Source organism: Desmodus rotundus, chromosome 8 (assembly GCF_022682495.2).
Source record: "Desmodus rotundus isolate HL8 chromosome 8, HLdesRot8A.1, whole genome shotgun sequence".
In the NCBI taxonomy this organism is placed as follows: domain Eukaryota; kingdom Metazoa; phylum Chordata; class Mammalia; order Chiroptera; family Phyllostomidae; genus Desmodus; species Desmodus rotundus.
In genome coordinates this window covers 88139883-88156228 of record NC_071394.1, presented here as the reverse complement: position 1 = coordinate 88156228, position 16346 = coordinate 88139883, and the positions used below count along the sequence as shown (strand labels likewise).

The window sequence follows — 16346 nt, the reverse complement described above, 5'->3', positions numbered from 1 at the left end:
TGTGAGTTATAAATGGAAGGTTCTAATCGCCTGCTGGATATGGCCTTTCAATAATATGTGCCCTGAATTCTGGCTCCCCATCTTCTTTGTGTTTGTTTATATGTTACTTACCCTTGCATCAAAAAACTTCTCCAGACCCCGGGCCTGAGTCCCATTATCCAGACATGAAACCCTCCTCTTCCTCTGTGGCCTAGAAAGCCCCAAATGGTTTTCTGATTTAGAAAATTAAATATAATCTGACTCTTGTGGCAAGCTACGAAATTCCCGACCAACAGACGCTCCCATTAAATATATAACATACACAACATCTAAAAGTATTACCAATATAGCATGAACTTGAATTATAGAGGCATTCAGTGCCCCTTGGGTAAGATCACCAGCTTCTTCCCAGGCACTCACAATTGGGCAATTTTCCAGTGGACCATAAAGCCCCCAGAATGCTGACTGGCACACGTGTTTGAATTTCTGTGCTCTGGAAAAGTAACTTAATGCAGGGAAGAGTATCTTAAAGAGATGGTATCCCCCTTTCTCTGTGCATGGCCTTCTCCCACATAGAATAATTCCAATAACTTCTCAAGCACAGAATACAAGTATCACCTCTATTTCATTATGGTATTTTAAAAATCTCAACATAAATTTCTTCCCAGGAATATTTAGGTTTTACAGACATACTTTTTTTTTTCCTTTTGGAAAAGGCAAAATGAGGCAGCAGTAACAGTGAACATATCAGTCCTACTCAGATATGGTCTTCTGGCCTAAAGTGATAATTCATGTTTGAGATGAAAGTTCTCAAGCTGGTGAGCTGTCAAACAGCTCTTTTCCTTCTGTCTTCTCAGGCTCATTGGCTTGAGCCAAGGGTCCCCCACGGTACTGGGCTGTAATGGCTGCATAGGTGCAGCCATAGATGGTGGCCACCAACATCATGAGACACAGGATCCCACACGCAACCCCAGTGATGATGACAGTGACCACGGCATGACGCAGATTGGCCGGCCTGGGCTTGGGTTTGAGCTCACACTTGGAGTGATCTCGCTCCTCTGCACTGTGACTCTCCGAAGGCCCCGGGACAGCCCAGTGGGCTGAAGCCAGCTGCTGCACCTGCGAGGACTCCAGATCTGGAGAGGGGAAAGGGCAGGGCTGGTACAGCTCGTGAGGGATTTTAAGGAGGTCCTTTCCCTTCCAGGTGTCCGGTGATGCACAGATAATACTGTCCATTACTCCCCCTTTAAAAAAACAAAAGCAAAGGATGATAATAGAGTCTGATATAACTGAATTCCCAAATCCTCAGCCTGTAAAATTTAGGCAGATGGAATTTATAAAGCACCTTTTTTTTTTTCTGGAGTCAAAGAACTTAACAACCATATTTTATGATTTTAGGATTTCTAAATTGGCCGAATACTAAAAATGCCACACACTAAATTGGCAACTATATATGACCAAGAATTCATTAGAAGCCGGGTCACCTTTACCTTACAGATGCCGAGGTGAAAGCGATTCAAAAGCTGACAACAAGGGGCACTGAGGCCAACCTGAGCTCAGGCTCTCATGCCCCTAATGAATCCCCCTATACAAGAAAACCTATCGTACCAAGTTCCCATTGGAAATGTAAAAAAATAAAATAAAATAAAATAAAACAAACTACCTTTGTTGTGATGTTATGTGTTAATTACAAAGACCCTATGTGACTGGCAATGCTCTTCAGTGATGCTTAAATGGGAGGACCTGGTCTTTGAGTGTCTTGCGTACCTGAAGCTTTGACAGTAATATTAGCTAAATTCATGGGATTAAGTACAACTAGCTTGTCTCAGGCCTTGAAACATTTAGTGCTTTGAATACTGAACTTTCCAATGGATTATTAGGCCCAGTTTCTATTCTCTGTAAGGCAATTGATTTCCTGATGTACGTGGACTATGTGGAAGATTTGGGTGCCTAGTGTTATTTTTGAGAAAGAGCACTGGGCTAACAGATTCCATCCTGGCCAAGTCAGACCACCAATTTGCTATTTGACCTCGGGCAAATAAACTTCTCTGACTAAATTTTTTTGCCATTAAAAATATCATATTTGTACCCAACTTGATAGTTTATAAAGCACTGTAAGATTAGTCCCGCCGACTCTGCTACAGTGGATATTTCTTGTCCAAAGTCATCCAGGCCAAAAGTGGAGAGAACATCAACACTCAGCTCACTCCCTTGATCCCAGTTTTTCTCACCATGCTCAGTGCCTGTTTCCACTTCCTCCTCTCTCTATTTCCTCCCTTCTGGAGTGTCCTGAGGTCAGCCGAGCTAACACAATGACCCTCAGTAAAGCCCTTTGCCTGGGCAGAGCCCCACCCCTGTGACCTTGGCTGCCATGAACTTGTACCCCAGGATGGCAGTGGAGCCTGGCACCATTCTTAGCCAAGTTAGATTGGAGATTTTTTTGTACATATTGTAGGTGAACCATAAAATAATAGCAGAAAGACAAATGTGGGAGGTCGTCACATCAGTGTTAGTTGAACTCTCCCCTGCATAGCACTACAGAGTTTGGGGAGTGCCTTCACATCCATTCCATCTGAGCCTTATACACAGAGTCCTGTGTGGCCCTGTTAGTAGATGGGGCTGTTTTGCAGTGCAGGAGTTATCTGGCCCAGGTCACGTTGGGGTTAGTGGCTATGGCAAAATTCACCTCACTCCTTTTTTGCTACTACTACTTGAAACTGAATCTGAAACTGCTAGTCTCTTGGGCCCTTCCTGGCTTCTTCAGTGATCCTCTAAGGCAAGAGCCCCAACCCTAAAGCAAAAAAATTACAGAGGAATTTCCTCTTTTCCTGAACTGCTGTGCAAGAGGCCAGGGGTACAGGATGGCTGCTCCAGAGGAGCCCAGGGTGCCATCAGACTGCGCCATGATGAAGGATCCCTGCCTCATGGACCATTTTATGCTGTGCCCTGGAGCTTGTTGGAAGACCAGAGAGATAGAAATGAAGTGTGGGGATTTGAGAAGAAGTAATGACACTCAGCCTGGCCAAAGAGCACTGAGACTTCCACTAGGGGAAGAAAGCCCATGTGCCAAAGTTACCAACAGTTCCATCAGCTGGCTTACTCCAAGACTGGGATGGGTCACCCAGTTGCTCCAGGCTTAAGCACTGTCTTTCTCCAGTTTCAAGCTTCCTGCTGCTTAATGTGGCCTAGGGACACATTAAGCTTTGTGGTGAGGAACTATAGAGGCTAGAGCCTGGGACATGGCTGGAAGGCAGGAGTTGTGGCCACCGAGAACTCCATGGTTTCCTATGCAGCTGTGTCTTCAACCTGGATTGACCTCCCAGCCTTCCACCCCAGGAGGCAAGTCTGCTCATGAGAGTTGAGGGTCCCACACCATTCTAGACTCATGGGAGCTGACAAAGCAAGAAGCTCTGGCTTGTGAAGCACTCATTATCCCCCATCTGGCCACTAGTAGTTCTTAACCACTGTCTTGGAAGAAATTCGATTTAAATATTGAGTCTGACCATTTCTTTGCTGTGCAATCCTAAGCAAATCACTTGACCATTCTGTGCCTCTGCTTGCTCATCTGGAAATTGGGAGGAGTAAATAATGAAATTCACCTCATGGGGACTCAGTTGGATAATGTTAATTATTTAGCACAATACCTAGCCCAAAATAAATGTTTAATACAGTTAGCTATTAGCATAAATGTGATTTGTTACTTATGAATGGAGAGAGAGGAATACTAATTACAAAATCTGTGCATATGTTTTTGTGGAGGAGACATTATTAAGTATTCACCAAAGCATGTGTTTCGGCTCTTGGGCCCACAGGAAGATGCAATTTCTCCACCCTTTGTGGTCAGGTTGGGACCACATGACAGTTCTGGCCACTGGAACCAGTGAATGTCACTTCTAGGCCACAAAGCTCCCTTAATCCTCCAAGTACTTTGTTCCCATTTGGTGTTAACCATAGTGGCATGAGGTCAAGTTGGCAATGTCAAAAACTAGAAGGGGCTTAAGTCCCTGAATGACTGCATAGACCCCAGTCCCTCCCCCAGATCCCCTGGACTCTGACATGAGTGTTTTTTATTTTGTGCATCACTGAGGTAGCCTGTCCTGACTAATACTGCTAGGGTTTCTATCTGTTATGTATCTTGTTGTAAATGAGGCCTTGGCTACTAGTGAGTCCCTTATTTTACCTTTAGTCAATACATCAGTAGTCAGATTGTGTCCTACATTTAGCATCTGTTTGGGGTCTTTTCCTAGTTATTTTGGGTCATGCAGTTCTTGTGATCCCAAATCAATTTTACCTTCCACATAAAGGCTGTTGTCTGTGCTGGACAGCTCTCCAGGAGGGAGCATTGAACTGAGTGAGTCACGGAATCTGAGGACAGTATAGGTTTCAGGAACTCCTTATTAGCTTTACACTGTCAGTGTCCACCTGGTGACCCCAAGAGCCAGTGAGGGACATGGCTGCCCAAAGATCACCAGCGAGTTTGTGACAGAGTACAGGGAGCTTCACTCCATCCTATGTTCCTTCTAGTGTACTGGACCTAGGAACTATTTTTTTTTCTTGGTCAAGAAATGTTCTTCTTTGATGAAAACTATTTTTTTATGATGGCTTGGCTTATGCTTACCATTTAGTCTAAAACACAATAGCTAAAGACACTTCACCTAGAGATGTGAAATTTTATTTACAACCTCTTATAAGAAAGATTTTTGCCACAGAATATAGCCCTCATTGTAGGTCAACTTCAGGATTAGCTGTGTAGTGATAAGTTGCTTCATACTACTGAGAGGAATTTTCAACTCAACATTGTGTCCCTGAACACATATTGTGCTCCAGCCCGTTTCCTCCCGTGGAGCTGCTGCCACCCTCCAGACTCTACTGGTTCACACTGGCAGCTCTGCTGTCCTCCTGAATTATAGGCTCACACGCACATCCACCAACCCAACAGCTCCCCTTGATATGAAATGGCCGTCTCAAACTTGACCCTCCCCAAACTGAAGTCTTATTTACCACCTCACAGGCACACTCACCCACTTTCCCCTCCCCTCCCCCGCCCCATCTGTCCCTTATCAGCAATCGGCATCATTTATCCAGTTACTCCTGCAGGACAAAAAAATTTGAACTTCCCATAATTACTCTCTTTTCTTCACCTCCCAGTCCAACCTATTAGCAACTTCTATCAGTTCAATATTCCAAATAGCTGCCAATGTTTGATCCCTTCTCAACACCCTGGTTTGCGCCACTACCATCTCTTTCCTGGGTGAATGAAATTACTTTCTCCTCATTCTCCTCTTTCGTCGGCAGTGTCTGGTCTGGTCAGCTGTCCCTAGAGTCAACAGAGTGACCTTTTAAAATGTAATCAGATCATATCATTTCTCTAGCTAAAATTCAAGAGATTTTGATCTCACCTACGATAAAATCCAAATGTCTCACCCTGCTCTGCACCTTCCTACATGACTTGACCCCTGAGTGCTTGTACTACCTTATCTCTGTCTGCTCTTCCTCTCCCTTTTTTTTCTCCAGACACTCTTTTGCTCTTCAGTCAAGCCAAGCTTACTCCCCTGTCAGGCCCACTGCCCTTGCTGTTCTTTCCCCCAATTATCTCATGGCTCTTTCCTCCTGCCCAGGTTCTGCTCACCCATGTCACCTCCTTGGAGAGGCCTTCCCTGGCCTTCCTGTCTAAAGTGGAACGCCCACCCCATCACCCTTTCTTCCCTTCCCCTGCCTCACTCTTTCCCTAGCACAAACTGCTTTCTGAATATGGATATTTACTTTATTCAACATCTGTTTCTGCTATCAGAATGCAACTTTTATGACGATAGGGATTTTCTTATTGAATGACCTTTTCTCAATGCCTAGAAAAGTGGCTGGCATAGAAGAGGCATTCAAATATAGCAATGAATGAATGAACCACTGTGATGTAGAGGAAAGGACGTAGGGCCAAGACTCAAAACCCATTCATTCTGTTCTCACCTGAATTTCACTCTGTCATCTTGGGCAAATGGCTGAACCTCTCTGTACTTCCATTTCTCATTGATAACAAGCTAGTATTGAGTTAGAAGGGGTTGACAAACTTTTCTATAAAGAACCAGATAGTAAATATTTTAAGCTTTGCTATCTCAAAACTATTCAAGTTCACCCTTATATTGTAAAACAGTCACAAAGAATAAATAATAAATGGGCATTGATATGTTCTAATAAAACTTTCTTTACCAAAAAAGGAGGTGGGCAGGGTTAGACCCTTGGGCTGTTGTTTGCTGACCCCTGGGTGATTTCCAGAGCCCCTCATATTTAATATTCTAGGATCTCTTGCTTTGATTTGACATCTGGTTAAAGAAATGGTAACCTTAGGGAGGGGGCCCTATTGCATCTAACTTCAATAACTGGTACTTGCTAAGGCAGAAGGATAATCTTAGGGAAGATTTATAGCTGTCAAAGGGGTAAAGGCAGATACAGAAGGAGGCAAGTTGCAAGGAGAGATACCAGGCCCCAGGTGGATTGTACTTGAGAACAGAATTTGATGCCACTTTGGAATTTAGCCATCATTCATATGGAGATCAAATTTCCCTTCTTCTTAAGGGCCTACAGTTTCCAGATAAATAATTTAATGTTGCTGTCATTCAACAAGTGGAAAGTTATCTCCATGAACCATATTTGTAGGTGAATTTAAATACCCTTTAATGACTCGCTTGCTTCTTTTGCCATACTGTGAAATGTGTCAGTGTGGAAAAAAAAAATATGCCGGCCTGTTACACACTCCTCGATGTTCTCTCTAATGCAGAGAACAGATGAGTGTCACCCTACTAACACACAGGTGGAGGTTTCCAAACAGACATTACTGACCTTTATAGATAAATTTCTCCAGCCAGAGTTTAAGACCAAGCAAGTGGCAATTGCATTTCCAGAGGTTGTCCTTGAGAAATAAAAGCTTCACGCTGGGCATGGATTCCAGGATCCCTCGATCCAGCTGCTGAAGCTGGTTTTGTTGGACCGCAAATACAGTTAGGTTCTCCCAACGCTCACCCAGGGAGGTGGGAAGGTGGCTGATGTTGTTGGATGACAAATCAAGCTTCCTCAGCTGTGAGAGGGAATGGAAATGTCTGCTTTCCAGGGAATGCAGGGAGTTCTGGGTTAGGTTTAAGACCTGCAAGTGCTGAAGTCCATGGAAAGCTCCAGGGGCCAGGTCTGAAAGGGAATTGTTGTGCAAGTTCAAGGTCCTCAGCTGTGGTACCGACCTAAATGCAAAAGCAGGAAGCTGGTGTATCTGGTTATCTTGTAAATGCAGCGTTAGAGTCAGAGGAGGCAAATTGGGAGGAATTTCAGCCAGACCTTGCTGGCTGCAGTCTACAGAATTTGATGTCGAGTGACAGCGGCACTTCTCTGGGCAGCCACACACCATCTGGAGCAGGAAAATCACACTTGAAAGCAGGAGCAGTTCGCCTATGACAAACAAAAAGCAACTGGGATGGGAATCAGTTTGTAAGTGGCACACTCATTTCTTCACCATTTGAAATCACAGGCAGTGCGATTCTGAGCTAGCTAACCCCTTCCACACCATGAAGGAGAGGCTCTGAAGGAGAGGTTCTGTTGTTCATCATCTTTCCCAGAGTTGGGCTAGACTGAGTATATCCCCAATGTCAGTAACTGTTGCAACCTCTGTGTTAACATTGTCAGAAGCCTCAGAAAAGATACTTCCCCAGTGGCTAAGAAATTAGAAGATGAAAGACTTTAGGATATTGAATAGAAAGGTGAAAAAAAAAATCTTTCTGAGGCACATGCCTTTGTAGGGAACAGCAAAATTATCTGGGCCAAAAGTAGGAAAGGGTGATAGGGAGTTTAGATAGTAGCATTTCTGAAAAGTATGCTCCAGGTCAGCACAGTCCATTAGAACTTTCTGTGGTGATGGAAACCGTCTATAGTCTATATCTGATGTCCAGTATGGTAGCCGCTGGCTATGTGTGGCTACTGAGCTCTGAAATGTGACACCTGTAGCCCAGAAAATGGATTGTTACTCGCGTTCCACTGTAATTAATTTAAATGTAAAAGTCTCATCGTGCCATGGGTAGCATATTGGATAGGGCAGGTCTAAAGCATTTCTATATACTGATGTTCATCATTGCAGGCATAATAATCCCATGAATGATGCTTGTCCCCCTTCTTATTCAAGAATTCTGTAAACATACAGAAATACATTAAGAATAATATAATAAGCACCCATGTTCCTATAACACAATCATTATGGGTTGTCCTACTCTTTTTTTTTTAACTCAAAGAAATTATGACTTGCTAATACAGTTGAGCTCTGTTTGATTAGCACACAAGCCATGCTTTCTGACATGAACCCCCTCCCCCCGCCCACCATACTGATGTATCCCACTAGGCTTTTTAAAAACAGATCTTAATAACAACAACAATAGCAAATAACCACACAGCATGTGTTTTGAGCCAGGCACCATTCTAACTTCTTTATAGATATTCAAATTGATTTAATTATTGATCTATAATATAAAAACCAATTTAATCCTCATAACCTTATAAACCTGGTTCTACTAGTATCTTTATTTTGAAGGTGAGGAAATTGAGGAATGGAGAATAGTTTCAAGGGTAGCTTTAAATCACTTGCACAGGATCACACATATGTAAGTGGTAGTAGAGTCATGATTTGAACCCAGGCAGTCTGCTTCCAGAGCCTGTCAGCGTTCTTACCTGCTGTGTTTCACTGCCTGTCAAATACTTTTACCTACAAACACACACACATGCACAACAGTGTTTTTTATAGTGGGTTTTAAAAACCTATATAAGTATAATCATCGGCATGGTTTGTTCTGCAATTTACTCTATTCATCAAAACTGATCTATCCATATGGATACATAGATGCTAATTCATTTCTTTTAACTGCTGTACAATATTACATGGTGAGGCCATGTCATTTATTATTTAGTTGTTCCCTTACTGATGAGCATTTGAGTTGCTAAAGTTTTTCTTAATTACAAATGATACTGCAAAGAGCATTCTTGCACAGAGCTCCTTGGCCATGAGGAACTTGGCTGTGAGGAACTTGGCCGTGAGGAAATGTGGAAGAGGGTGTCTAGAATCAACAGGAGCCTCCTTGCAGGGTTCAGACAGGATGGTGAGTTTTCTTAGACACTTCTAGGTCATTCTCCAGAGTAGTTATATCACTCCCTTCTTTTTTCCCCCAGAGACTTGAATTTCAAAATATGGCCAACAATGTCAATGACATTTTGTCAAATCGGTAGAGGAATTCACAAGGCCACATAATAATATTGAAAACTCAAGGTAATTATCTATGCACAAAAAATGATCTTGAAAGAGGTTTACTCACTTGTTTGTTTCTGGCCTTAACTAGGGTCAGTCAAATGTGGCTACTAAATGCACTGGAGCCTGTTTCTTGAATTTTCTACTGACATGAACAGTGCTTTGGGGCAGCAGGAAAGGTGTTCAGGGAGTCTTCTGAGGGAGGTTCTGCTCAGTTCAGTTTCCCTCAAGGGATGCAGAACATCATAGTCCCCTTCCCTCTTCAAAAATATAAAAGAAAAATCCTTGTTTTCTATAATTTTGCAAATAATCTAAATGACTTCTTTCAAATGATCTTCCCATCAGAGATGACTCAACACATGCACTTTACCTGTGGATCTCAAGCATTAGTTAGTGTAAGAAATCAAATCTTCACCGAGAGAAGGTATTCCACAGAATCCACTCATCTATTCAAGAAAGGCTTGTCTCTGAGACTGCAGCCAGTTTGTCCCCATTCCCTGCCCTGGACCCATTTGACACAAGCATAAATTCTCCCATCACAGACATTTTTAATCTTTTTGGTCTTTAAAGAAAGACAACCTGAAAATAGGTTTCCCACATACACCTTTTTGAGGGGATCCCATTCCTTTCTTAGGGAATTTTCTTAGGGGTGATGGGCTTCATCATGGCTCACCTTTCATGACTGAGTCTCTGCAGGCTTCCGTGTTGAACCCACAGCACACCTTTATTAATTGGCAGATCAGCAAACCGAGGTCATGGCAAAGGAGTCCAGCCTTTCATTCACTTTTTCTGAATCCTGCTTGTACTTTCCTTCTATGCAGAAAACAGTGGTGGCTTTCAGGAGACCACTTATTTAAGCAGTCCTTCCCCTGTCTCCATCTGGCTAGGATTGTTTTCCATGAGAGGATCTTTTGACAGTGCCCCTCTTCTTTCTGAAAGCATCGGCCTCCCCAAGATCATCCCTGCCTTTCCCATTCAGATGACGAGCCACAGAAAGAACGTTTGTCAAACTCCGGTGAACAGCTGTAGCATTCAAACATGACCCCGCTGGCTCGGGCTTTTTGATTATTTAATCTGCTTGAAGTCCAGGGCACCAAAATAAAACTGCCTTCTTAATCCGGCTGTGGCTTCTGAATTCTGTTGACTTAGTAACCATGCTGTGTCAACCCTCGGTGGGTTGGGGGAGGCTCGCCGTGGACCCTGGAGCTAGGGGTCTAGCAACAGAGCCAGCAGAGTGTGTAATATGAGGACAAATTGGCCTGCTGGAGGCTGACACGGTTTCCACAGTGCACTTGTTTGGTCATCGAAGGCTTATTCAGCCAACATCCGTGGGGATTAGCTGTGTTGACAGGGCCTTGATGCCCTGAAATTCATAACCATGGTTTCCTTTAGCAGACATCGCAGTCTATTCTCCCTGGTGCCACAAATACTTCTCAGCTGCTTCTTTGCTTGCTCCCCTCCTCCCCCTCCTACCACCTCCACCCCCACTGAATTGACCTTTTGGTTCATGTGACTTTGGAAATACTTTTCAATCTTTCACCATTTCCCTGATTTTTCACATATAAAACAATAAAGTTGTCCCTGTGAGTATCTGGCATCAGTGAACTGTGACTGTTCTCTAATTGAAGCTGTTGGGAACTTTCCCCCTGGGGACTGAAACATGTCTTTGAATGTGCAAATCCCCTGACATTTGCTGTGCTGGGCATGCCTAAAGCTGCCCTTCAACATGCTGGATGCTCTGTGTGGCCAGTGACTACTTGTAAAGGGAAAAACGTGCTTTTCTTGAGGCAGTGTAGACTCCCTGGCCTCAGGCAGGATAATAGGGCAGCTGAGTGGGGGATGTGGAAGCAGATGAATCTGGATTTGAATTTGGCTTCTTCATTCACCAGCTTCATGTCTCTGGGCAAGTGACTTGTACCCTAGGAGCCTCAGAGCCTCATCTGTAACAGGGGATAATAGCGGTCCTTGCTTGACAAGATTGTTCCAGAGTTAAGTAAAGTAATACATGTCATGGCTCAGAGTGCCTTAATAAATGTTCACAAGTACCCATGAGAATGTCTCCCAGGACCTTAATGCTGCTGGCTTTCAAAGGCTGACCTTGACTTGACTGGTGGAGGGAGGTCCTGACAAAAGAGCCAGAGGCCTGGCCCCTCAGGCCATTCTGATGCTACCAACGGAAGAGGCCCTATGTGAATGAAGTTGAGAAATTGGATTGTGACTGTCTTCTTCTTTTTTTTTTTTTACAACTTGGGTTTTTTAAAATATATTTTATTGATTATGCTATTACAGTTGTTCCATTTTCCCCTCTTTATTCCCCTCCTCCCCGCACACCCCCTCCCACCTACATTCCCCCTCTTTAGTTCATGTCCATGGGTCATACATATAAGTTCTTTGGCTTCTACATTTTCTACACTATTCTTAACCTCCCCCTGTCTATTTTCTACCTACCATTTATGCTACTTATTCTCTGTACCTTCCCCCCCTCCCCCTCCTACTCCCCTCTTGATAACCCCCCATGTGATCTCCATTTCTGTGGTTCTGTTCCTGTTCTAGTTGTTTGCTTAGTTTGCTTTTGTTTTTGTTTTAGGTGTGGTTGTTAATAACTGTGAGTTTGCTGTCATTTTACTGTTCATATTTTTGATCTTCTTTTTCTTAGATAAATCCCTTTAACATTTCATATAATAAGTACTTGGTGATGATGAACTCCTTTAAGTTGAGCTTATCTGGGAAGCACTTTATCTGCCCTTCCATTCTAAATGAAAGCTTTGCTGGATAGAGTAATCTTGGATGTAGGTCCTTGCCTTTCATGACCTGAAATACTTCTTTCCAGCCCCTTCTTGCCTGCAAGGTCTCTTTTGAGAAATCAGCTGACAGCCTTATGGGCACTCCTTTGTAGGTAACTGTCTCCTTTTCTCTTGCTGTTTCTAAGATTCTCTCCTTCTGTTTCATCTTGGGTAATGTAATTATGATGTGCCTTGGTGTGTTCCTCCTTGGGTCCAGCTTACTTGGGACTCTCTGAGCTCCCTGGACTCCCCGGAAGTCTATTTCCTTTGCCAGATTAGGGAAGTTCTCCTTTATTATTTGTTCAAATAAGTTTTCAATTGTTTGCTCTTCCTCTTCTCCTTCTAGTATCCCTGATTTGGATGTTGGAAGGCTTAAAGATGTCCTGGAGGTTTCTAAGCCTCTCCTCATTTTTTTGAATTCTTGTTTCTTCATTCTTTTCTGGTTGAATGTTTCTTTCTTCCTTCTGGTCCACACCATTGATTTGAGTCCCAGTTTCCTTCCCTTCACTGTTGGTTCCCTGTACATTTTCCTTTATTTCACTTAGCATAGCCTTCCTTTTTTCCTCTAATTTGCAACCATATTCAACCAATTCTGTGAGCATTGTGATTACTAGTGTTTTGAACTGTGCATCTGATAGGTTGGCTATCTCTTTATTGGTTAGTTGTATTTTTTCTGGATCTTTGATCTGTTCTTTCATATGGGCTTTTTATTTATTTATTTATTTTTTTGTCTCAGCACACCTGTGCTGAGTAAGGTGGCGGAGTAAGGGGTGTTAAGTAGTAAGGGGTGGTACCTTAGATGTTCACTGGGATGGGGCAACCCATGTTGCTGCGTTGTGTTGCTGTATGTGGGGAGGAGTCTGAGAGGAAATAATGGTGCTTGCTCTACTCTCTGATGGTTTTCGGTCACTTCCCCCGCTACCCACAAGCAAATTGGGCCCCTCTGGTGCTGATTCCCGAGTGGGTGGGTTTGTGCACACTCTAGGACCCTGTGGGTCTCTCCAACACACTCTCCTGTGAGGCTGGGAGTTTCTCCCGCTGCGCTTCAACCCCTACTGGTGTTTTCAATCAGCAGTTTGAGGCTTTATTTCCCTGTGCTGGAGCCCTGGGTTGTGTGGTCTGTCTTGATCCCCAGTTGTTCCTCCTGGTTTATCTGCACGCAAATGTGAGACCGCCGCTCCACCAGTCGCTGCCTCCCGTGGGTCTGCCAGCCGCTGCCTTGCCTCAAGTCCTCTCCGCCCAGCTGCCCATTTCTGCTCCTCCTACTAGTCTAGATGAATGTTTCTTTTTTAACTCCTTGGTTGTTGGACTTCCATACAGTTTGATTTTCTGTCAGTTCTTGTTGTTTTTTGTTTTTAAATTGTTGTTGTCCTTCATTCAGTTGTGCGAGGAGGCACAGTGTGTCTACCTACACCTCCATCTTGGCCAGAAGACTGTGACTGTCCTTAATAGACTGTATTTAGACTTTAGGGGGTGTTGAACAAACAGAATTTGAGCATCTTTTTGGGTTATAGCAGAGTTTTTTAGTTATGATCTGCAGGGCCCAACTAGGTCCACGTCTTGAGGACTCAGAAGACTGAAAAAGATGAACACACTGATGGCACTGCTGGTGTAGGAGTCCAGGACACCTGCAGGTAACTTCAGACAGCCAGGGCATCTGCAGTTAAGGCCAAGCTGGTGGCTAAGTGAGGATGCATAGTTTCATGCTGCTTATATCCTAAAGCTGTGTGGTCTTAGGCAAACCACAGAATCTCTCCGAGCCTCAGTTCCTCATGTCTAGGATGCAGAAAATACCTACCTCATAGGATCCAGGAAGAATCAAGTAATGTATGTTAAGTGCACAGCATAGGCCTGGTAGAGACCTGCAAAGCAAATGATCAAATTGGCATTTCTCATTAGCAGGGTGTATTCTTGGACCTCAGAGAGTCTGGACTGACTGCTCCCACCTAAAATGCGAATACTCTGGGAACACACAGAAAACCCCCACAGCTACGGGTTCCTGGGAGCAATGACTTACTGCTCAAAGGAGTTCTTTGGTTCTCTTTTGTTCCTGCTGACTCTAACTATTGATTTAAAAATGGGCAGTGAACACTCAGACAGCGAAGGACTTTGGATGCAGAGGCTGAATGATTTATTCCATCTGACCTCAGCCCAGAGAACAAAGGTAGGGTATGTGATCAGCATGCTAATGCCTGCAGCATCTTTTCTCCCTCCCTCCCTCCCTCCCTCCCTCCCTCCCTCCCTCCCTCAGTGAACCAGATCCCAGAAGTGCAAGTCAATGTTGCACACATAAGAGTGACCAAGGACAGATGCCAAATATCAGGTCAGGTTAAGCCATGCCCCAGAGGGGAGGATACCATGGTGAAGTGCTTCTGGTACCAAGACCTAGTCAAGAACCTAGTTCCCCACACAGAAACTTGCTTCAGAAACACCCTCAGAGATTTTTGTTACCATCACACTGAGATTTCAAGAATTTCCTAGCTTCTGCATATTTCTAATATATATGTATGATATATACACATATATTTTTTATATTTTGTTCATGTTAGTTAGAATGTTTCCTAATATAAACTGGTCTATTTAACATTTCACTTCCCTAAAAAAATTAACAATTATTAACTCTTAAAGTTAATTAGGTCTTAAAATTCAGCAAATAGCTTTTTCTCCCAGGTAATGTTATACAGCTATTTTAAAAGAATATGTTAGAGTTAAAAATACTCACCTTGGAGGATACTCATAATAAGTTGTTAGGTTAAATAAAGCAATTTGAATGGGGATGCATATTGTGTAATCCCATTAGTGTTAGGAAAAAAAAGTCAGTGGTGGGGTTAGTCCTAAAAAATGTGCATTGGTTTGTCTGAAGATAAAATACCCTGATTACCCAGGGGAGCAGGGATAATTTAGAAGAAGAAAGAAAATTATATTTTTCTGTTTCTACCTCTGCATACTCAACTTGCTACAACAAACATGTATTCCAACTATAATTTAAAAAACACAAAGAAGAAAAGCTGACTTTTGTTAAGTAGCAAGTAAAGTCGTATTTTGTTTCCTGGACTATTTGAAATGACTTATTTTCCAGTGACTATATGAGTTATATGGTTAAATATAGCATTGCTATAGTTTACCTTCTCTCACGCCACAAAGATTAGCCCCAAAGATGACATCTGTCTTTCTCTGCCAAGTGATCTCGGCATGTGACCAAACCATATAATGCATATGAATGTTTCTTCCAGTTTGATCATCTGCTTTGGTAAAATTATGGCAAAGTGCTTCCCCATTCCTGTCAGTGGGCCCCCATCCAAAGCAGGTGCTGTGATGATCTGCTTCAAGGGAGGCAGCCACACCGAGTGAGAACTGCAGCCCAGGATCGTAGGAAGGAGGCCCTTGGCACCATGGATCCAGGCAGAAATTTTATTTGGTTGTGAAGGAAATATGGTATTTTCCTAGGAATTGTGGATGAATGAATGGCATCCAGGTACAAAATTTAGAAAGAGCTATTGAAAAGGCCTCAGTATTATTTATTTCCTTCCTTCCTTCCTCCCTTCCTCCCTTCCTTCCTTCCTAACTTCCTAACTTCCTTCCTTCCCTCCTTCCCTCCTTCCCTCCTTCCCTCCTTTCCTCCTTCCCTCCCTTCCCTCTTTGGTCTTATAAAACATATAGCAGGAAAACTAGGAATTTATTTTAAATGTAAATCATATCATTTATTTAGTGCTTGCAGTGGGCCAGACATTGTTAAGGATTTGTATTAATTAAAGTAATGTAACTGCTATAACAAATAAACCTCAAATCTCAGTGGCTTAGCATGACAAGAGCTTATTTATTGCCTTTAACACAGTACAGTTAAGGCTGACGAGGGCCAGGCTCCATGCAGTCATTCATGGATGCGGCTCCTTCCATCTTGTCGCTAATTGTGAGTATCCATGTGAGGTACAATATTCAGGGAACCTATCGTTTTATATTTATGTCTTAAGGTCCTTTTTCTAAAATATAATTCATTCTTTATGACAGTAAGGTGTAAATTTAATTATCTGGAAGCTCTAGCCAGCTGTGGAGAACACACTTTCCTTCTGAACAGTTCAGTGGAGAATCAAAGCTGCCCTACGTTTTCTGCAGTGAGGAGGTGGGGAGGGGTTGTGCACCTGCTCATTCTTGCTTGCCTTTTTGCTAAGGTAAAAATTCAGGTCCAAGGGCTACCTATGGTCATTCAATTTACTTTACATGACTGTAGAGTTTAAAGTCTCTTTATTTGGCCTCAAGATGCCTGATAAAGTTAATGGGGTCATGGATTTGAAATAAACAGTAGAATAGTAGTTATG

General features: G+C 43.1%; 2 protein-coding genes across 2 annotated transcripts in view; one reads left to right on the top strand and one right to left on the bottom strand.

Annotated features, from left to right (window-relative positions):
* The window catches only part of CACNA2D3 (calcium voltage-gated channel auxiliary subunit alpha2delta 3), an 870474-nt gene that overhangs the window by 721813 nt on the left and 132315 nt on the right, over positions 1-16346 (top strand). The gene's annotated exons all lie outside the window — the stretch shown is intronic.
* On the bottom strand, positions 387-10450 carry LRTM1 (leucine rich repeats and transmembrane domains 1). Its single transcript, XM_024556677.4, has 3 exons — positions 9921-10450; positions 6814-7410; positions 387-1223 (listed from the first exon to the last, which is right to left on the bottom strand). Exons 1-3 carry the CDS (start codon positions 9925-9927, stop codon positions 790-792), a joined length of 1038 nt encoding a protein of 345 aa, XP_024412445.2. The 5' UTR covers positions 9928-10450; the 3' UTR covers positions 387-789.